The sequence below is a fragment of the Phalacrocorax aristotelis genome, chromosome 24 (assembly GCF_949628215.1).
Source record: "Phalacrocorax aristotelis chromosome 24, bGulAri2.1, whole genome shotgun sequence".
Lineage (NCBI taxonomy): Eukaryota > Metazoa > Chordata > Aves > Suliformes > Phalacrocoracidae > Phalacrocorax > Phalacrocorax aristotelis.
The window spans coordinates 5,490,688-5,513,647 of NC_134299.1; the positions used below are offsets into that span (position 1 = coordinate 5,490,688).

Here is a 22,960-nt window from a genome sequence, read left to right on the forward strand (position 1 = left end):
TTTGGTTAGATTAAAACAAAAGCACACAAAAAAAAAACAAACAAACAACAAACCACCAGGAAAAATGTTAGGTCACCAGAAAGAAAATCAATAGATTCATTAAGACTGCATGGAAGGAGCGTAAGTTCTGAGACTGATAGTTTAGCTCCAAAGAATTCCTGTTGGGAGCGTGCAGATAGCTCAAAGGCTTTGAACTTCCAGCCTGAGGGAGGTGTTCCTTCCCTGCTACGCCCTGCGCGCTCCCCGGTGTCACCCCATGGCAGGCTCTGCTTATCCAAGCTGTGAACGTAGAAATCTCAGAACCTTGGATTTTCCAAGTTGTAGTTATCCTTTCGACCCCCTCTCTGTCCCCACCACAATAAACAAGGTTCAAAACGAAAACCGTCTGAAGGGTGATCATCTGAACCACTGTTGGTTCACATTCTTGGATAAATCACCCGGAGGGGTGGGAATATATTCCTTCTCTGACATCAAATGGGTTCTGTTACAAAGTTAGGGACATGTTTAGTAAATCTTGTCTCAATTTAAAAATCCTCACAGCTGCCTTTCCTGAATGCCAACGCGCTCATTTTTCACATTGAAACATAAATGACCGTACATTAATGCAGCAACCTAATACTGCAAAGCTTAGATGTTTCCATCTCTAACAACATTAATGATAAAGACAAGTGTCGTCTGAGCCTCCTGATGGTTCCAAGAATTAACCAAATTGAAGGACTTCAAATGTATTAATAATTGCCAGATTTGAATTACTTTAATTGAATTAACTAACTCAAGGATGATTGTCAACATAAATGATGATCTTGAACACGATCACTGGGAAAGGAGAAATGAGATGTGGGTAAGTGGCATATTATTACATGCTTCGGCATCATCTTGAGTTTAATAAGTGAAATTTAAGTGGGGCAGAGAAATGTTTCACTAACAAAAGTTATCTTGTTACTGTCAGCTATAATACGCGTTTCTTTGACAAATATATTCCACTGGAATAGCCTGGGGGCTTCTGCAGTAGCTGGTCCAGCTGTGGTCCAGGTCACCTTCCAGGGATTTAAAAGATACCGACTTTAGTGGGGTGAGAAGGTGAGATACCTTCAAGGATTTGGGTCATTAGTCTCTTTCTCTCCCAGTCCCTTCTCTGTAACAGGCAGGGTTGTTTTCAGATTGTATATTCAGGATTGGCAGGTGACAAATGGCGGGGGGTGGGGAGGTGGCAATGGTGAGGGAATATAAATGCCAAAGATCATCCATCTGATAGATAAAGCCTCGGGATTTAGATAATAGAAATTTACTTTGGTACATAACAGATGTCCAGATGTCCTTTGGGATGAATTCATTTATTTAAATCCTATCTGTTTTAATGAAACACTTTTTAAAAGCTGGAATGAAACCTGACTTAAATGCCCACTGAAACGTCTGCCAAAACCCAGCTGCTTGACAAGGGTGGTCCTAAGAAATGTGCTTTGAAGTATCACCCAGTAGGTGATCAGTTCTTTGGTGCTGTCTGTAGCAGACGAGAGCTTAGCAACTCCAGTTCCTCCCTTGCACTGATGTTGCTCTGTTCTCTGTAGCCACTGAATACCTCAACAGGCTGACCTTAGGAACAGTTCAATGTTACTCAGCTGGCTGCAGTTATGAGAAGCCATAGGAGAAATCTTAAATAGGTGTAACTGTGGTGCAAGGTATTGTGAAGTTAGAAATGATTACAAGTTGTTTTTCACAAGTGCGATTGTTCCTGGCTTCTTACACCAGCATTACAGCGATACAGCAACAATGCCAGCAGTACATCAGTTTGCCATCAGTCTCTGGAAGGTAGAGTAGGAAGTATTTGAATTTTTTTTTAATACTTAAAATTCTCACTATTTCCTAGTGATCCTTTTCAAGAAATATTACGGCTGAAAAATAAAAAATGCTGCAACGGGAGAGAACAACTTAGTGTTTGAACGAGTTCATGCTGGGCATCTGAGGTTTTGGGTGGTTTCCAGCCACTGCAGGAGTTGGTTTTCCAAACTAGGATTTTTGTTGGTGAGTTGCTTGGGTTTTGTTTGTTTGTTTTCCTTTGGAAATGCTTTAACCATCTTCCTTAGCTGAAGAAAAGGAGTTGGATACTCCCTGGTGCATGGTTTGCAACTGTCTTTTCAATTCAACATACATTTTTGTGGCACTGGAACAGGAGAGAGGGAAGGGAAAATCACTCTCCCGCCCACCCAGGCGAGGGTGAACTCTGTGCGTCTGACCTTGGTTGTGTATCTGCCGTTGCACGGGCTAGACTCGGTGAGTGCTGGTGGCACAAAGAGGAGGCGTGAAGCCTTCACGTGTGGCCCAAGCTGGGAAAGTGGATCGCCCGGTGTTGTGGAGACAAGCCGTGAGAGATCAGAGTGCTGGTATGAAGGTCCCAGACTGCTCTGACAAATGCTGCTCAAAAGCAGAGGCTTTGTTTCTTGGCTGTATTTAGAGATGAATTCTTTAAACAAACGCAGCATTTTTAGAAGCGGTAGGAGTTTTTGAAGAAGGCTGCGTGGACTCATACTCGAGTTGAAACAGTTGGGGGGGTGGAGGTATTTTGTTAACTTAATTTCTTAGAGTTTACTGAAGAACAAATGCATTTTTTATTACCGGGTGCAGACTTGCTTATCACCAAAAGAAGGCAGATAAAGACATTAAAGGTTGTATTTTCAGAAGTCCCTAGCAGTATGCGTAGCTGGAGGCAGAAGCAATTTAATTTTATTTTTTAAGACCTTTAGAGAATATCAGTATAAAGGTTCGCTTAGGTGGGTCTGGTCGATTGTCCAGACTACTCCCCAGCACAGAGGTGACAGGGATACTTCTTTTTTTCCTTTACAGTTACGCCCACAAAGCTGGGACCATTCAGCTTTCCTGGGGGGGAGGCAATATTTTCAGTGACTGTTGAAGAAGGGAAAAAGAAATTGAAATACTGATAGCACAAAAATTCATTGTCTAGTTTTTGGGAGTTCAATACACCGTATAGCAATTAAAAATGCGTATGTTCTGAAAGCAGAAGGGGAGGAAGGGGAGAGAATGAGCACTGATAAAATCTTTGGTAAAAGACAAAATACCAATTCTAAAACTACTCTTAGCTAGTGTTGACCTAAAGTGGATCCTAAATTGCAAAGACATACAAGGCCTTTTGACCTCAGCCACTTGGATGCCAGAAGTGGTGTTACATCAGCAAATTTGCTATTGTGTCCTATGTAATGTAATAAATACAGCTTTAGGATGTGTCTTCATTAACGGGTTAGTCCCCCACCGCTGCAGATTTTGCCTTAATCCGACCTTTCCTCAGAGCAGAGCACCCGCTGCCCGGGCTTTGAGCATCTGCAGGCACGCCTTGCTGGCGCAGCTTGAAGGCGCAGGCCTGGGCTGGAGTTTTGCTTCAGTCTGGGCTGGCAGCTGGCCTGCTTTGGAGCCAGGGTGCTGGCTGACGGAGCTGGAGAGCTGGTCTAGCATTGTCGGATGATCACCTTGAATATTACATTCTTGTTTAACTGCCTTCTCTTCCTGTACTGAAAATTGTTGGCTCAGCCTTCAAGTCCTACCTTTTCTTGCTGAGTTTCTGTTGCATTTCCCGGCATTTGAACAGTCTTAAAAAATCCTCCTTCCAGCTGCCAAGAACCTCCGGGACTGTTCTTATTGCTGGTGTGCCGTGCCGTCAACGGAGGAACCGCTTGCTGTAGCACACGCGAGGGAATATACATTCTGCTATAAGCACAGCACAGGGCAGGAGTTTGCCTTTTTATTGCTGCCAAATCCAACAAAGAAGCAGAAGTTGTTTAATCTTGAGCTCATCGGTGCAGTTTTGTGTTGCATTTAGTTACTCCGTCTTTGCATACGTTATCTTTTTGGTAGGCAAGCTTTGCTTTTGCTTGTTGACAGTTGCAATGAGAGTTGATATTGTACCTATGATACTATTCATTGATTACTTACTCACTGCTCAATCAATTCCTTGATGTGTTGTTATTGGGCAAATAAGTGATGTGAATTTAAAAACAAAAAAAGAAAAAAGCTTTTATAATCTCAGATGAAATTTATCTAGAGGACTACTCTGTGGGCAACCCCCTGCGCTATTTGCCACCGAGACGCGCTGATACGGCACTGCAGTGCACGGTCATGCTATGAAGATGTTTCATCTAGCTAAAATTTTACAGTGTGTGGGTTATTGTGATAATTCCTCTCAAAAAGAAAGATGTGAACATGTATATCAATTTAATTTCCTTCGCTTTTCTGAAATCAGACCAATTATTAATTGTTCACATTCTAGTTCCTGCTGTCTGCCGAGGACAGGCTTCTGTCTTCTCCAGGAAAACATTATCAGCATTTTGTTTTCCGCTCCATGCAGTGCCCCACGCACCCAGCTAACGCAGAGGGTGGCCGAACTGCTGTGGGTGCACCCATCTTTTCATTCCAGTCTCCCAAACGTTGACAGCGGTAAATGTCTTAAGTATCTTTTGGCTATGTCGTGCTGCCAGCACATTCTGATGTATGATCCTGCAAACTATTTGTTAAGAGGTATAAACTAAGGAATTGGCATTTGGTTAGAAAAGCAGGGCTTGTGCTTGAGGAGGAGTTATGTTCTGGTTAATCTTAGGATATGAAATATCTGTATTGTTGGGCTGCCTGTTTATTTTTGGATTGGGTTTGCTAAGGCTGTTAGATGCTTTAAAAGCAATTAAAGCTGAGATTAGACATTTGTCACTAAGCAGATAAATTTATAAATAAAAAATGTTATTAGATGTCTGAGGAAAAAAAAATTAAACCTTAATTAAATGAAGAGGCAATGTATCTTGCTGAAGATGATATGGCTGTGAGAATAACAGTTTGAAAAAAACCTTGAGAGCATCTAAAACCAGTATTTGGGCTAGTGTCGAGTCCAGCTTTTCCTGGAGTGTTATCTGCCATCCCGGTGGAGATGCCAAGACTGAAGCTGGGATCACCACTGCTGAGACACTGCGGTTCTACACTTGGAGCCCTGTCAACCTTGGTCAATATAATACAGAGCAAAACTGCTTTAGTTAGAGGCTGTATCGGGGTTGTGCCTCGGCTTGCACATCGGCGGATCGACCGCGCACATCAGCAGGTTACATCGGTACCTGATAAAAAAGAAGACGTTGGGAGCAGAGGCTTATGTGTGACTGCTGTAAGTGATGTAAGATTGAAGCTGGTCAGGGGAAGGCACTGAGGCAGGGCTGGTGCTGAATCTGGACCCGCCCAAAGGGCTCCGACTCTTAAAACTCCCAAGTAGTGCGGATTGTTATACACGGCAGCAGCTTGCACAGGAGTTGGGTGGCTCTTCCACCCTTCGTGGATTTCAAATAAAGGCCACTCGTATTTATGAAATGGGTGTCATTACAGAAATTTTGGGTCTGTTGTGGAAATATTTTGGGGAAGATTCCTGGTTTATATTCTGTCTGGATGACTGTTGTTTTTGTGCCTCAAACCTCTAAATCTATCCAAGAAGTCTAAACGATTTTGTAAAGCCTTGAAAATGCAACTTGAATGCAAGCTAATGGCTGAGTAGAGCAAGGGGAAATACAAAGTGCGATTTGCCGCCTGAGCTTTTGTAAACTTGGATCTGGCGATACTGTGGGCAGGCCCAAGCACCTCTTAAGTTTGCTTATTTTTCTCATGTCTTTCTCACTAAGGACTGTTTTGACTAGACCGTGCAGGAGTGGTGCGAACCTTTAGAGGTCTCCATATTTAGAAAATAAGAAATTGGCCACAAAGCACTAGCTCGTTTCCTTCCAGCAGTGGTTCTGCCACTGATGCTACTAGGAGAAGTTATTCAGGGTTGTAAATCTCCGGTAAGGGAAGAGCTGGTACTACAGGGAAGTATAGGTACGTTCTTCTCTTCCTTACAGGCATGTTGTGATGGCGGTTGGTGTTGGTACACTTGGCAGAGTCCGTGTGCTATGCAAATATTAGTTACTGCTGGTAAGTTTTAAGTATTTGTGCACGGAAACAATTTGGTAGGCTGAAAGGCTCAAGGCTAAAATTCCAAGGATATCTGACATACGTACGTGTGCGTGTATATCTATGTACGTATGAAAAATCGTAACTGTTAGTATTGATCAAAGCCTTAATTAGACATGGACAGACCCACTGTCCTGGAAGAGAAACTATAGATCCCATGACGCAAACTTATTAGTATGGGTAATTTGTCTAGGTAACTCTTGGTCAGGTTGCAGGAGACTCTGCCAGTTGGACGAGGACCAGCCGAGCACTTAGAACATTTTGGGTTTCAGCAGCGTGCAGAGATCTCGTACCTCTCGCCGCTCTAAAGAAGTGGAACAAAACCATGAACAGGAGTTTTCATCCTCCTTTCTTCTATGAGGTTTTTGTATCTTTTAGAATCACTTATTTAGACTGCTTACAACTTTCCCATTTCTTCCTCTTTAACAAATGTTGAAATATGGGGTTTTTTTCCTATTTTATCAGCAATTTTTTTTTTTTTTAAAAGAAGGCATGTGTGGCATTTATGCTGTTGAATGAAAACTCACTTGGTTTTAGCTTGGGTACTGAAGTTTTCTGGTTTGGAATTGGAGAAATCTTCCACTACAGTATCACAGGACTTTTGTGAGAAAAAAAAAATTATTTAAATTTTTTTGTAGGAATGTGGGCTTTTTAAGGCTCCATAAGTATATGGCAGTAGGACAGCTTATGACAGTGCTGCTTCAGCTCTCGTAGGATCAAAGGATCCAGGAAAAGACATCCCCTGAAAATTGGTACAGTTTCTTTGGACATCACTCTCCTCCGTTCGCTCTCAGATCTGGCAGAGTTTCAAATGGACTCTTCCTGGAGAATTATCAATACAAGGTCTAATAACCACACACTTTAGCTTTTACCTTTATTGGGAAATTATATCATGAATAAATATGAACGTTAGCTAAAATGATACTGACTGTAATGCAGATGTAGTTAGTAGAGGTATGGAAAAAAGTACTTTCAACATCATTTATGATAATTAAGTTCTGAATCTTGTTTGAGGGAGGTGTGTATTGCTGGCCAGTTCAGAGTAAAAATAGTGATTAATTATATTTTTCATACAGAAATCAATCTCTGATCTATAGATAACAATGAGTTCTCATAACAGGACAGACAAAAACAGGTTTTTAATTCAGAAGCTTTGCGATGTTGCAGTTTGGATGTGGATATAGGAGACAAAAAGTTTCCTTCTCTATATAGTTTTGTTTTGTTTTGTTTTTTTAAATGGAGTCGAAATCCTTTGCCCATTCTCTGCCCGCAACCTTTTTGCTCCGATGGAGATCCCGGAGGGGACCAGGTACTGGGGCTGGGCGGGGGTGACTTCATTTGGAGTGGATTGCAGGGGGCAAGCGATGGTGCTTTTATCTGAGCCAGGAGCAAGGAACTAAAAGAGCTCAGAATCCAGCCTTCAGTTACATGCAATTTTCACTTTTTGTTACAGTAGCAGAATTATGAGCAGTAGTAACAGAAATCTCAAGAGATACAGGCTATAAAATGCTAAGCAAGGTGCTCTGTAGTCATTAGGGGAAACATTTTTAAAATATTTTTAAAAATAAATAAAACACAGCAGTTAGCTCATGATAGACTTTATAAAGTCCTTCCACCATTTTGGCATCTAAGCTCAAGATTTGGGTGGGGAATTGTGTTAAAAATCCGTGATGCCTCTGTAGCACAGCGAGAGGAGGGAGCAGCTGCACAGGCAGCACAAATATCTGAGCTTTAGGAACCCAGGCTGAAAACGTTAAGGTACAGTACAGTGCTGCCCTCTGAGACGCCTGAGTTTGCTTTGAAACCAAAAATGGCACATTTGTGTTTGTGTGGGACTCGACTGAGGCTTGTATTCTGTGCTGCTTCTGGTTAATAGAGCTAACCAGAACTAACTCAAAGGAGCTCTGTGTGGTGCTGCACTGGCTCCAAATCCCTTTGACATCCTTCTATTGAATGGGGTGAGAATTAATTCAAGCCCTGGTAAGCTAGCCAGACAAATAGCAGGAGGTGAAACACTGTAGGAGTGCCATACCCTAGATCACACCACAAGGTCTGTGGCTGAAGGCTGCTGAAATCCAGACCAGCACTCTTGGCTGCGAGAAATCACTGCTTCTGAATGGGGGAGAGCTGGCGGAGAAGAGGAGTTTAGAAGAGAAAAAGGCATCACTAATCCTGCAGCTTCACTTCTGCATTGTTTATCACTCGGTGTTTTCCTGACTAAAAAGCACTAAAAGAAAAAAAAAAAGCTGTTTTCAGTATGTTTACATTTGGATTTGGTGCATGCAATTAAATGCCTTTTGCGTGGATGACCACTTTGTACATTTCCTCCCCCCCCCCCTTAACACGACTTTCATTTTTAATCTGCAAACATTCCCTTTGCTTCTCTCACCCCGTGGATACAGGGAAAATAAAAACAGTTTAGAATTTGCCCAAGAAAAATATACAGGTCAGGTGGATTAGAAAAAGATCAGGTTGCCAAATACCCAGGGAACAGGTGTTTTATTTAGTGTTTTACACTGGCTGCCAGAAAATCCGCAATATAAACATTTAATAATCTGGGGAAGGCAAAGGGGGTCCGGGGAAGGACGACGGTGGGCAAGGCAATACTGTGTCTTTAATTTTCTTTTCTGAAGGAAGAAAGTCTGCATAGCAATGACAGGATCACTTGTTCATGCCTTTAATGTGTGATCTGTTTTCTCCAGTGGAGGGCACTCAGTGTATCACAAACTAGAACATTAGCACCAACAAGCTCCAAAGCATCATCACTCTCTGGAAAGCCTTCTGAATTAGACAAGAGCTGCCTCTCAGCACAGCTACAAAACACTTTAAACCTGACCAGCTAAATGGATAAACCTATCCTGCGTAGCTTTTAAACTGGGGTCTTACGCAGCACAGGAGGCCTGCCTGCTTCAGGAACTGGGGAGCCGGAGGATGGATTGCTGTGTCTGGGAATGGCAAAAGGCAGCAGAATGAGAAATGCTAGGTACGGGGAAAGATCTTTTTATTTCTGCCAGAGAAGTTGGTTTACCTTCGTGGTCTGCTATAGCTTTTACTTGCTGATTGCCACTTAATGCTGATGGTTCTCTGATGACTTACACAGTGGCTCTCAGAGCTTAGAGTCCCTCCCTACCCCCCCACACACTCCCCCCCATCCTTCGTCCTGTCTTCCCCACCCCCAACCCCTTCCCTATCCTTTCCCTTCCTCATCCCCAAAATTCTCGCTTGTCCTCTCTAGGGAACTTTGTGTGGGTTACTGGCATGCACGCTGGATGGCGGTGATGTGAGTGGCAACCGTGCTGTGACATGAAGATTCTGATGGTTTAAAGAAAAGAGACCAGTTTTTAAAAGCGAGGGAGAGGCGAAGGGAAGGCAAAAACGGGAAGAGAGAGAAGAAAACAGCTGGAGAAAGGAAAAGGAGGACGTTTGTTGATGACAGAAGGATGGGTAAGTGAACTTTTCTTGTTTGTTTGTCAGCACAGCTGCAGCTGTATGGTATATTTTCCAGTTGGATTATTAGCTGTTCAGGAGGGGGAAACAGTCTAAACAGCAGCGGTGCATTCCTTTGCCAGGTGACTCACTGTACTTGCTATTGTATTTTTAGATCATGTATCCCCCCCCACCACACGCACATACACACCTTTCCTCCTGCAGTGGTTTTATATGTAATTAACCTGTGAATGCATGCAGCGAGTTAAGGACTGTAGAGAGTACGCTGGCTGCCTGTGCAGCCCACCCACACACCTGCACACGTCTAGAGAAGTACATGTATGCATGAGGCACGCTCACCCCACATTTCTCCGGGGTTTATGTTTGTCTTCGGTGAGCCCGTGGCGGTATTATTCAGGCTGTCAGAAAGGACCGTTAACAGTTTGCAGTACGTGGGAAGCAAAGGGGAGGGGGTGAATTTGTTGTATAGGTGGTTTTGAAAAGGCTTGTTTGGTCTTTGAAAAGATACCCCTAATATTGCTGCTGGATTTCCAGCAGTCATTTGCCAGTCTTATTTTTTTCAAGTGTGACAGGTTTATTTCCCTCCCTCCTTCCCCCAACCCCCAAGTCTGTAAGAGCCAGAACATATTTCTAGCTGGCTGCTGCTGGCACATAGGCAGTAGCAAAAGATGAGGATTTAAATTAAAAACCTAACCATTAAAGTGAAAGGCAGAGGCGCATAGTCAGGGGCATTTTAGATTAGGAATTATTTTGCAGATTGCCCCCTGGTTTAAAATTGGATTAAATAACTGCAGCGCAGGGTTGGTTTTTTGTGTGTGACAAATAATAAAGTAATTGTTTATCGGGGAGATACCAGCTGTTAAAATATTCCCTGTTGGAAGAATGCATTTTAATTTTCAGCAAGATTGCAACTCTGGACAGAGGCAGCAGTTCTAAAATTATCACAGGCTAAGGAAGCATGTGTATGTATGTCGATTTTTTTTTTTCTGACGACCCCTCCACCCCCTTCTATAATTATTCAAAGGATGTGGAAAATGTGACTCTTTTCATGTAACAGCATTGCTACTGTATGATAAATGTGACATCTCAAATGCAAAAATCTTAAAATCAGTATTGCTGTGGGAGAGAGGGGGGAGACGAAATAGAAATATACCCCTTTAAACTTTCTCTGTTTTGCTGCTCCTAAGGCAGGGTTTATATGTCAGTATTTGTGTGTATATTTTCATCGAGTATATAATGTCTATACAAAATAATAAATGCTTAGGTATTCACAGGTACATGTAGATAACTTCAATATGTATTGAGACTATGATTCATTTTAAAGAAATATGTCTTCTATCATTATCTTGGCACTGAGGTCCCATACTAGCGTTACATGGTTGTACTTTGTTTCTGTGCATCTATTAATATATTTCAGGTACATACAGATAATGAGTAAGCCTACCCTTAAAATCAAATCACTTAGTGCAGAAAGTAAAACCTTTACTTACTGTTTAATTAGACAATAAATACACAAGTTAAAGATGGATCAAACTTTATGATAAGTAGACGTCTCACTTTTTGCAGTAATTTTGGGGAAGAATTCGCCTTGCAGTCGCTTTTATTAAAGAACATGTTTAGCAGCACGTAAATAGCAGAAGCTTTGGCTCATTTCCTCTCCAGCACTACGGAGCATTCAGCACAGTGACTTGACAAATATGTTTATTGTTAAAACCTCAGCATCTAGCGATAAGGATATACCAGCTACATTGAGAGATGATGTACAGGAGCAAAGCGAATAGAGAACAGGCTCTTGGTCCTTCTAAAGGATCATAAATCGCACAAAAGTAATTGAATAACAAGAGTAGTACTGGTGATGGGGCAGGTAGGAGAGGTGGCAAGCCAGAAACTCAGAGGACAGGCATTTATGGAACAAAAAGTGCAAGACAGGAGGCAAACAGGTTGTCTTCAAAATCCACCGCTTCACTCACGCTTTATTAGAAACCCCCTTGACGTTAGTAATCTGTTGGCGATTTATTTTAATAGCTTTACAATGCAGATTTGTTTTCTTTTTAATATTGTAGGTTTCCATTTAATTAAGCAGCTGAGAGGCATGAGTGTGGTGTTAGTGCTACTTCCTATGGTGCTGTTTGCTGTGCTTGCGGGGGCTCAGCGAGCTTGCCCCAAGAACTGCAGATGCGATGGCAAGATTGTGTACTGCGAATCTCATGCATTCAGAGACATCCCTCAGAATATTTCTGGAGGGTCTCAAGGCTTATCGTTACGGTACAACAGCATTCAGAAGCTTAAATCAAATCAGTTTGCGGGCCTGAATCAGCTCATATGGCTTTATCTTGACCATAATTACATCAGCTCCGTGGATGAGGATGCATTTCAGGGGATCCGCAGGCTGAAGGAATTAATTCTAAGCTCCAACAAAATTACCCATCTGCACAACAAAACATTTCACCCGGTCCCCAACCTCCGCAACCTGGACCTCTCTTACAACAAGTTGCAGGTGTTGCAGTCAGAGCAGTTCAAGGGCCTTCGTAAACTCTTGATCCTGCATTTGCGATCTAACTCGCTGAAAACTGTGCCGATCCGAGTTTTCCAGGACTGCCGAAACCTTGACTTTCTGGATTTGGGCTACAACCGCCTGCGGAGCTTATCCCGTAATGCTTTCGCTGGCCTTTTGAAGTTGACAGAGCTCCACTTGGAGCACAACCAGTTTTCTAAGATCAATTTTGCCCACTTTCCACGCCTCTTCAACCTTCGCTCGATTTATTTGCAGTGGAATAGGATCCGGTCTATTAGCCAAGGGTTAACGTGGACTTGGAGTTCCTTGCACAACTTGGATTTATCAGGAAATGACATTACAGGGATAGAGCCTGGGACCTTCCAGTGCCTCCCCAACCTGCAAAAGCTGAACCTGGATTCCAACAAACTCACCAACATCTCTCAGGAGACCATCAATACGTGGATCTCGCTCATCTCCATCACTCTGTCTGGAAATATGTGGGAATGTACTCGAAGCATTTGCCCTCTGTTCACTTGGCTTAAGAATTTCAAGGGAAATAAAGAAAGCACTATGATATGTGCAGGCCCTAAACATATCCAGGGCGAAAAAGTGAGCGATGCCGTGGAAACATATAATATCTGTGCTGAAATCCAGGTGGTGGTTACTGAAAGATCATATCAGGCACCCAAAACCCCCCAGAGACCTGTCTTCATTCCTAAACCTACCATTTCCAAACTTGAGAGCAATCAGCCAACATCCGCCATGCCAAGCCCTTCTGCAGACCTCCCGACACCTGGAGTGGAACCAGAGTATGAGCACGTTTCCTTTCACAAAATAATCGCTGGGAGCGTGGCCCTCTTTCTTTCCGTGGCCATGATTTTGTTGGTTATCTACGTGTCGTGGAAGCGCTACCCAGCCAGCATGAAACAGCTCCAGCAGCACTCTCTCATGAAGAGGCGCAGGAAAAAGGCCCGAGAGTCCGAAAGGCAAATGAACTCCCCTTTACAGGAGTATTACGTGGACTACAAGCCAACAAACTCTGAGACCATGGATGTATCGGTTAACGGATCTGGGCCCTGCACTTATACCATCTCTGGCTCCAGGGAATGCGAGGTATGAACCATGATCCTCCTAAAACCATTTCAGCTGCTGGGAAGGAGAGGTAAATGTTTGAAGCTTTTGAGGTGTCTCTAAACACTAGAGAGATTAATGAGATTTATTTTTTTTGCTTTTGGGGTTGCTCAGTATGAAAGGTTATCTCATTAAACAACAACAGCCAGGGAAGCGAAGGTGATTATTTTGAATAATTCAGACTTACAAGAAAATAGATTAAGTTGAAGTAAACAACTATGATGAAGGCATCTGGAGTGTTACTCTCCTCCTGTTTGCACCCATTTTATCAGCAGTGGCTACAAGAGAGTCCCATTTTTAATGCATTGGTAGAAAGAGAGGAGTTTAAGAATCTTTCCTGTTCTAAAAATACATCTGGATACCTCCTTACTCCAGACTTCACGTCAAATTTTGAGGGGTTTATGGCCTATTTAAAGAAATTGCCAAAGATTTTCTGCATTTTCTGTCCGGTTCACAAGCAAGCCAGGGGACAAGAGGACTGCAGCACAACCTTAGAGTTAGGCACACACTTGTTCTCCTGGAGAAGCAGGAGCACACAAGCTGCCTTACTGGCTCTTCTGAACTCGAGCCTTGTAAAGGCCCCAAGTCAATCAGTACATTTGCAAATGTCTGGGCTGGGAGAGGGGGATTCTTGGGGGGTTTTTTATTTCATGTTAGTGATCACTGGAGGCTTAGCTTGAGCGACAGCTCTACTGGAGTTAGTAGTTTTGTGCACTTAAGGCTGGATTTTGACTCAGCAACATGAGAAACACAAATAGGAAAAACTGTCAGTGCTTGTTTTGTCTCTTGTTCAGCTTTGGCAAGAAAATACAGGTGGTGGTTTTTTTTTTATTGGTGTATTGTCAATGACTGCCAATGTGTAGGTAAGAAATGTTTTCACATGTGAACGCCATTGCTGATTTACACCTGGTACAGAGGACTTGCAGAATTACATTTCAGTACTTGTTACTTAATCCTGCACGGGATGTGGTATTAGGGGGCCCATGGTTGATTTTGCTTCCTCAGTTGTAGATGTCTACCTGAGAGCGCTTAATGTGCTTGTTGAAACTCATTTGAATGTGTTTGTGCCAATTGGGTTGGACTATGGGAGTTTTGACGGATGTCTTTGACTTGACAGCCAGGTGGTATGAAAGGTGTGTTAAAGATGAGCAGTGTTGAGCAGGCTGCAGTTCTAGGATCCTGATTTTTTTGAAAGTGGATGTTTTCACTTTCTCACAATGGGGCATCTTTAAGATGTTTCATATCTGGCACCTGAAATTCCTTGCCGATTTTGGACCATGGACCTAAGGGGAAGGAAAACAAAACAAGGTGTGTAGTTTTGGGTTGCTTTCTCTGGAGCAGTGTTCTCTTCAGGAAGGAAAACCGCCTGTCCTGCCCTTGTCATTGCTATCAGTATCATGTGAATGAAGGTGTGGGGTTTTTTCGCTGTTAGCAGCACAGGTAGGTGATGCTTACAAAGTCATTTTGAATTTTCACTGGCTGTCACAAGGAGCATTAATTTGACTGGAAAGGCTGTCTCCTCTTCGTGCTCAAGCTTAACATCGCTGAAGCTTCATTAGCTTGAATAAAATGCTGTTTAATTTACACCAAGATGATATGGAAGACAGGTGAACCTGCACACCATAACTGAAAGCCCATGTAATGAAACCATAATCTGTAATGGAATTTGGATCATGATCGTAGTGCCCAGAAGATAGGGAATGTGTGATGATGTTTGGGAGACTGAAATTCAGATAGTTTGGATTATGGCAGATAAATACAAAGTTAAAGAGTCCTACCGGGTCTGGTAACAAGGTCAACGTGGCATATTTTCTTCATGTTGATGTTGATTGTTACTCACACCATTAAACACAAGGGGACCCCAGTTCGCCTGGTTTCCAGGTGCTATCGCAGTACCAGAGCAATTTATTCCGCTGCTCGGTTTGGGTTAAGTTAAGCTGGTGCGCAGCTTTGCAGAACTCAAGCTGTTTATCCTGTTGCCTGTGGGATTCTTGATTACAGTGTAAATCAGTAAGACTCTGCTGACCGCGATAGCGCTGTCCCAGGCTGTGACTGGTAGAAAGTACGCTCCGTGTTTGCATGGTGAGTTAGTATGTGTTGGCTATTAGTACAGAAGGCTTCAGGAGACAGAAAGCAGCAGATCATTGGAGGCACATGTAGCAACCATAAGCCCCCACTGAAATACTATCTTCAGCTTGGATTTAACATTCTTCGTCTCCATAGCTACAAGGTTCCACTTGTAAAAGGGTAGATATGCACTGTACAGTACTTAAAAATCACAGAATCACATGGTAAGAAAAAAAATAAATCCTTGTAGTGTCTTCAGCAGTGGAAAGAGTTTAGGTTTGGGGAAAAAGAAAGAAAATGGAGCATCTCATTATTTAATAATTTCTCCAGGTGTACATACTGGTGGGGAAGCTATTATTCTGTACAAGTGAGGCATAGCTCAGGCCCATCCTCCCGGCAGTCTTGCTTGCTCGTTCCCTGCGCTCAGACTGAGGTTTCTCCCAAAAAAGGACCACTTGGAGGGGAGAAGAGTGTCTGGTTACCAAAATGAAGGCAGGCGGACTTCCAGAATTAATTGCTTACGAGTTTATAGATTTTATTTTTTTAGTATAATTTTTCAATTTATAGTCTGCTTTCACATGTCTACCCCCACACACCCTGAAGGCAGCCAAGTTGTCCAAAAATTGTGTGTCTTTCAGGAAAGAAATAATGGCTTAGTTCCATTTTAACCTGGGAAAGATGCCTGGGCATACTCTGTGACGGGTGGCTGGGTGATAATGAATAGTTTCTGAGCGTGGCCTAAGGTCGTGCGAGCTTGCCTATTACCTTCACAGTGATGATTTTGTTTTTAGAAGTATCCAGCTCATCTCATCCATAAACCACTTGTTTTCCATGGCAGAACTGGCCTTGAAATAACACGATTAGGTATTTATGCGGGTTCTTCTTTTCACAGCAGCTACACATGCGAGCAGGGGCGGTGTTGGTTGTTGGTTTAAGGTCAGTGAGGTTTCTAGCGTACAACAAAGCAACGCAGGCGTACGAGGCCTGCCCTGTATTGGGTCCTTATAGTGCAAGTAGGGGAGCTGCAGGTACGGTTTGTATGGCTGTTTTTTCAAGCCCATGCTTTATGAATTATTTCTTGTACTATAGAGACAGAGCCAAAGTCAGGCTTGCTGTAAATGGGAGCAACTCTCTTGGCATCAGTGGGATTATAATCACTGACACCTGGCCCATGGTATTCTATTTAGTCTATTGGCAAGGGTTTCTAAAATAACTGGATGCTTATGATTTTGGCTCGCACCATCCAGTTAGCAGACTGCTGCTATCTCATTTTGGTGTTTGCTTTGCTTTGTGCATGTGCATCTTATGCCCTCTCTCTTCCATATTTATTTGTACATTTGCTGAAGATCTGGGAGCCATAAAAAGCAATTTCATCAACCAAGCTGTAATATTATGTATTTCATACGTATCACACACAAAACTGTATAGAGCACACTATGAATGGATATGGGGAAAAGGAACATCGCTGCAAAAATGTTTCCTCCTTTCTACTGGAAGGTTATTCGTCTCCTGTTTCTCAGGCTGGCAGTTACAAAACAAACACCCAACCGAACAAGTGAACATCTTTTCCGTGTTAACTGAGCACAGTTGATGTGAAGCCCTTTGAGAGACGACTGACACAGACCCTGTGAGGTTACTTTTTACGCTTTCACTTCTCAATGTCTAACCGTGCCCCAGCGCCTGGCAAACGAGCCCACCTGTTCCCACACGAGCACATCTCTGCAGTGGCGCTCCTGTGCGTTCCACTGGAGTGAAAACCAGGGCAGTTGGCGCTTGTGTTCGTACGTGCTAAATCAGTCACACAAGATTACGTTCGCTTTGAATTCTGCATCCTCCTCTCTTGCCAGTGGGGAGAAATAGATTGATAAAGGAATGCAACATATGCAGCCTTGGTGGGCTGCTCTTGACCTCCTCCTTTTGAGCCTAATTTAAAAGGAAATGTTGACGTGCCACTGTTGTTTATTATTTATTTATTAAATAGCATTACTGTGTTGTTTTGAACAAGATGCAAAAAGGAAAAATAAAATGCAAAATAATCTCCATGGCCCAGATACTGTTTAGCCTGAGGTTCCAGTTCCTCGAGGGTGTTCATGGTTCTGTAACTCAACTTTGGAAGGGCTGCCCAGGGGCTAAGCATGAGCTTATGGGGCACTGCGACCTCAGGAGCGAAATCACTCAGTGGTTTGGCAGATTTAATTTTTTTTTTTTTTAAGTACAGTTTGATTGTATTTCCTTTGGTCATCAGCCTTGTGTTTTTATGAAGAATATGTAGCAAGAACTTAATGGCAGAGGTATAAGTTTGTTGTAGCTTTGGGGAATGCAAAAGGAAGGCAATTCCACAGCTAGTGCATTACAAAGAGATGAATATGGAGGGTGATGCGTGAGGACCATGGGAAGCAGTGATTGTTAATTAGATAGCCTACTGCCATCATTTTGGGGGGCCAAAGTGGTGTGGCTGTCTTCCCAGTGACTGTTTTGGAACACCATCAGATGGGCATTGTTAATTTAGCTTTCTCATGTCCTTCTGTGCTGTGGCTCCTCCTCTACCTTCTTTCTCCACATCTCTGTGATTAGAGGTGGAGCTTAAATTCTTGCTTGAGTTGTAAAACTGAAGGGTGAATCCAATGAAACTCTGCCATAAGCTCGATGTTTGTATTGGGAGAGTAAGCAAAGGCTGAGCTGATAGTGCTTTCCTCAGTGCAGTATATCTGGAAAAAATATGTCAGAAGTGGCTCAGAGGTGAAATCCTTTAGGCACAGGGCCAGTGAGAGGTCTGAGGAGAAGATAAATTTTAGAAATGTCTCAGGTTTAGGACCAAAGGTAGAAATTTGTGTTTGTTACCATTCAGAGGCTTCGTCAGCATTGCATACCTGTTACTGCAAGTATCATGTCCGTATAGAGAAAATTGTGCTATAGAAGCGCTAGTGATGTAGCAATAAACACACTGGGGCAAATTTTCCTGAGCTTAGCACTTGTAAAGTGTGAGATTTCCCAAAGACATTACCAAAATGACTGGCCGTATTTCCGGAAGAGCTCATCCAGCTGTGCATCAGCAGCAATTGAGACACTGGTTGTAAATTTGAAAAGGGAGCTGCAGAAGGATGCTGAACGCTTCTGAAAGTCTTACTCAGTCCTTACTCAGGTGCCTGTGTGAGCCATTAGTTTCTCTGAAATTTGGTCTTATAATACAGGTGCTGCTGAGACCTTGAACGTGATTTGCTCTGAAATAATGCAGATAATTGGTGCAAAGGAAGAAGCTGAACCCAAATTTTCAGATTTTCAAATTTCCCAGATTTTCACTTAAGGTTGGGAAGTTTCCTAACCACTTTTCAGGCATTACGTTTGCCCCACTCGGTCTCATCCAGAGGCTGATGGTTAATTGACAGAACTCTGAAATGGCACCGAGGATTCATAGCCTTAAACACAGCGTCCAGCTGGGAGGGTAAGTGATTGACTGTCATCCTCCCTGCCTTGTCATCACCGCTTTTTCTATGTCCCCTAATATTGCCACTTTCTAGAAACTTCATGGTTTGCATTATGCACAGTGAGGACTGCTCGAATGGAGAGGATGCTGCATTGGAGAAGCTTTGTACGAGGGAAGAAAATACTTACATTCTTATTATAATTGCTGCTGCGGCCCTGTGAAGGATTCCTGCATTGCTGGAATTGTGACAGATGCAGTTTGCCCTCTCCATCACTCTTTTCCTTCCTCTCACCCCTTCTTCTGCTTTTGCTTAAACTCTGTGAAGTGCTGCCAGTATTTTAAGGAGGAGAAAAAAAAAATCAATTTTAGTCCATTATGTAGCTCATGCCAAGAGGGAGAACACTGACAGAAATGGTGAAGAAAGCTGTTGAACCTATTCATTTGGGTTTTTTTTCTTTTAAACACAAAAAAAAATATTAAAAAAGACCCCACGCTAAAAGGGGCAAGCAGTCATCTTAGTAAGTATCCTGCTGCCAGAAGTGCTCCTCAAACTCTCCTCCAGAACAATAGGGTTGCCCTGGTTCTTGATGTTAGGGCTGTTACCTGAACTACCCAGGCTGTTCCAGCACAGAGCTCTACGAGCTGGTCTGGGTGCTGGAGGTGACCAGGGCCGTCGACGTCCTGGTTTGCTCTGCTTCTTGGCAGTGATGTTCCTAGACGCGTGCTCCTTTCGGCAGACTGTCCGCTCCTGGTAGATGAGACCTACATGTTTCAAAGCCCTCGGGACTCCAGGCCTCAGCTCTGCAGGGGGTCACTCCCATTGCAATGGTCTCCCTGTTAAGTTCAGGAGATCGCCTGCTTTTCTGGCAGGAGCTGCTTGGCCTACGGAGCCGTGCAGCCCTCTGCCATGCCATCCATGTTGTGAAGGCTTTGACATGAAAAATTCCGGTGAAATTTGCATTTATAGCGCTGCTAACATCCTGGTATTTGGTCATTTCAAGCCAGGTATTTTAGGACTGAACACAGATGGGCTGCAGCAGTAAACATTTTTGACACTAATCAGCTTTTATCGCATCTGCCTGTTGTGCAGCCAAATAAGCTTAGGTTGCCTGTAGATCTCTCCATCTACCCAGAAAGATGACTGGATCAATTCTGAGGGATTTCCTGGGAGCTGTCGTCTCTGTTCCTAGCTGCAAAACACCGGCTTTGTTAGAAGTCAGAGTAGGCAGCAAAGGGACGGCGTGAGAGGGTGTTACTTTGTGGGAATATTGGCTTCTTGGCCTAATGAAATTGGTTTGTCTTTGTCTTTTTAAGCAGTGGTGCTGTCGTCATGGGCACTCGGATGGGAACTGTTTCACCCGCAAGAATGGGGAAGGCCAGAAAGGCCAGGAAGTGCTCATCGGCTGGGTTATATTCCAGCTACAGCAAAACCTCCAACGTTGTTTCTTAGTTCAAGTATAGATTGATACATGCAAGCCACTTCTGTAGAATTATTTGTGTGGTTCCTTAGATACATTTAAATATAATTGGCTAGAATATGAGACGTTCGTGGATGGTAGCAAGCCAGAGGGTCTTTCCTGAAAGCTGGGTTGTCCAAGGCTGTGTCTCTGTCAGAGGGCAACTTCCTACAGATGATGTCAGGACTTTGTGAGGGTGCCTGAACTCTGCTTTGTTTTCTATCCCTTGTGTGACAAAAAAGCAAACTTTTTTGCGTAGTACTTTTTATTAGTACTCAAAACTCATCGTATAAGTAACATTATCCTAATTTTTACTTCCTCTGTCACGTAGATCATGATCTTATGCAACAGCTCTTTGCTATGAAGGTTCCTTTTTTTTTCCCCCCCATTCTTTCACCATCACCATATTATTCAGTTTCCTCTGAAATACACAACAATAAGAAGAAAATCAGTCTGTCTGGTTTTAGCCTATAGGGAAAATTGGCATGATCAGTTTGTTTGTGATCAAAGGTGGACCACTGATGTTGTACGCTTGTATGGGTGTGTGTTTTCTTTATGTGAAGACCTAAATGGGGAAGACTGACCTTAATCTTGATTTGATATCGAAGTTTGTAAGTTCTTTAGTCATTTGAAGTATGTAGTCTTTTCTGCGCAAATATTTCAGCTGCACTGCCAAAAGTGTTACATCAGGAGAAAAATTAGATGGTTGTTAAGTCACTTTGTATTAAATGTATTGTGGGAATGTGGTGTGTCCTTCATCGCAAGAGGCAGAGCGTAGTAATTATGTAGGGTACAAAGATCTTTTGATACATTCAGCATTGGGTGGGTGCGCAATGCTTCCAACTGCATACGGATATAAATATACATTGTAGGAAAAGCAATCTTGATCTCGAGTTTTTGACAGACAATGAAAGAACCAGTTTTAAAGCAGGATGGTCATTGTTTTTTTCCTTTGTAAACTCTGGTCAACATTTTTTTTTTCTCGTATGGAAGAAGTAGGCTTTTTCCCGTGTGTTACTGGTATTTTAATCCAGTTAAGGAGTAGGCAGTAGAAAGTGAAAGATGGTAAGCTCAGTGTCATGGTAGTATTATTACTATGGCTATTTGCGTTTGGGTAGCAGCTGAGAACTCCCAGGCTTGGTCACCATGTGAAAACATTGGAAGAACCATTTTGTGCCTGGGAGAACAGGACCCAGCAGGTGACCTAACCACGTAGGGCGTAGGAAGAGGAAATGGAGACATGAAGAGTGATTTACTTGCCGGAGATGAGTTGACCAGCGGGTACTGCCATCCAAGTTTTCAGAAACCTTTGACAATATTCTTTTTATTGGATGACTCCAGCTCTCAGTCTCCTGCAGTGAAAAAGCCATCCCATGTTCTGCGATTGCCCCGAGCCCAGGTTAAAACTCACTCCTGGGCATCAGGCCAAGGAAGGACCTCTGTGGCACTGAGCGCAAGCTTCCGTGGGAGGGTCAGTCTCACTCTTAGTCCCTTGCACTCTCGTACACCCCAGCTCAATTTTTTCCCAGACTTTTCCAATACATAGAGTGTCTTTGATGAATAGATTTGAGTTGTGTGTTTTTGCTCATTTTCAAACTCAGTTCTCATTAAAAATCAGCTTCTCCTTCTGTGTGATGGCCTCTGAAACCCCAGATGATTCTTCACTGCTCTCATCTTTCAGTAACACATCCATTTGGATTATCTTTGTGCCATGATAGATGCTTTAAAAGGAACCAACAAAGCCATCAAATTCTCACCCTGGTTCAACTAGCATTTGTTAATGTTCTAAATCGTCTTGGGCCTGAAATGTGCTACTTCTTAAATTTAGAACGATGTGATTGCCTGAAGCCTCTCCATGTGTTAATTAAATCATCATAATTGTGGTTTCTTGAGACTGACAGGTTATAAATAGTTTTTCTTTCCCCCCTCCTGCAATAGTTTGGTGTGAATGACAGGCAAAACAGCTATTGTTTAAACTGTACGTCTGACACTGTCCTTCCCGTTCAAACTCCATTTCTCTGCTGTTATTTGATTGTCCTGAAATAATCGACAGTGTCATTCTTAAAGGCTAGTTAATTACCATGTGCTTCTCACATTATGTGAAGATGAGAGAAATGATTTTTTTCTGGATCATCATTATCCATTTAATTTAACAGACTGTGTGTTAAGGAGTACTGAAGGTCAGGGCAGATGTTCAGTGCCTCTGTGTATACACACGCGCACGGACGTCAGAACACACAGAACAAGGCCTGAGACGAATACGTGTTAGTAATAATTCTATTTCCGTCTGTAATGTCATGCCTCATCCGAGGCTTTGCGGAAATAGAAGCCTCAGTGTTCTTAGCATAGTATTCCTCTCTCGCTCCCCTGCGGTAGGCCTTCACCTGGGAAGGTGTGCCATTGCTCTGCTGTAACCGGCAAGAGGCAGGACAACTAGGTAAGATCCCACGCGGCCTGGAGACACACTGATTGCCGTTCTTTTTGTTCTTAGTCCCGTGAAGGAAGAAACGCTACAAATATAGAAGCTGACCAAGAATTTGTACAAAGCTCTCTACTCGACTTTTGATCTTCCCTAGCTTCAGAGCAGCTCTGTCCCGTGTGTGTGAGAGTGAGGTAGAACTGATGTTAGTGGGAACGTCCTCAGGCTTGCGTTATGCATAATCCCATTAGGCAGTTACACGTTGCTCCCCTTTAACATAGGTCTGCACGCTGTTTACAGCTCTAATTTGTGGAATAATCTAAGTCTAGATCTTAGTCTGCTTCTCTGGATCCTCCTTGCTCTTCCAATTATCCAGAGAAACCTTACTCTTTCTCTTGAGTATAGAGATGTGTCGTGCTGACTGGCATAATTCAGAGTGAAGTGAGATTCAAGAATATACAGGAGAGAGCTTCTGTGCAGGAAGCTCAACCTTTCTTTCGAAGACTGGGGGATGTCCTTCCTCCTTGTGAATA

General features: G+C 43.0%; 1 protein-coding gene across 8 annotated transcripts in view; it reads left to right on the forward strand.

The window, feature by feature from the left end:
- The window catches only part of LRRTM4 (leucine rich repeat transmembrane neuronal 4), a 500,845-nt gene that overhangs the window by 263,254 nt on the left and 214,631 nt on the right, over window positions 1–22,960 (forward strand). For 6 of the 8 annotated variants that reach the window (XM_075074544.1, XM_075074542.1, XM_075074541.1 and 3 more), the window contains 2 exons: window positions 9,221–9,429; window positions 11,496–13,042. In XM_075074544.1, coding sequence (XP_074930645.1) covers window positions 9,426–9,429; window positions 11,496–13,042 — 1,551 coding nt within the window. In that variant the 5' untranslated portion in view covers window positions 9,221–9,425. Of the gene's footprint in view, window positions 1–8,723; window positions 8,969–9,220; window positions 9,430–11,495; window positions 13,092–22,960 lie in introns of those variants that run through there. The other 2 variants (XM_075074547.1, XM_075074549.1) reach the window with 2 other exon arrangements.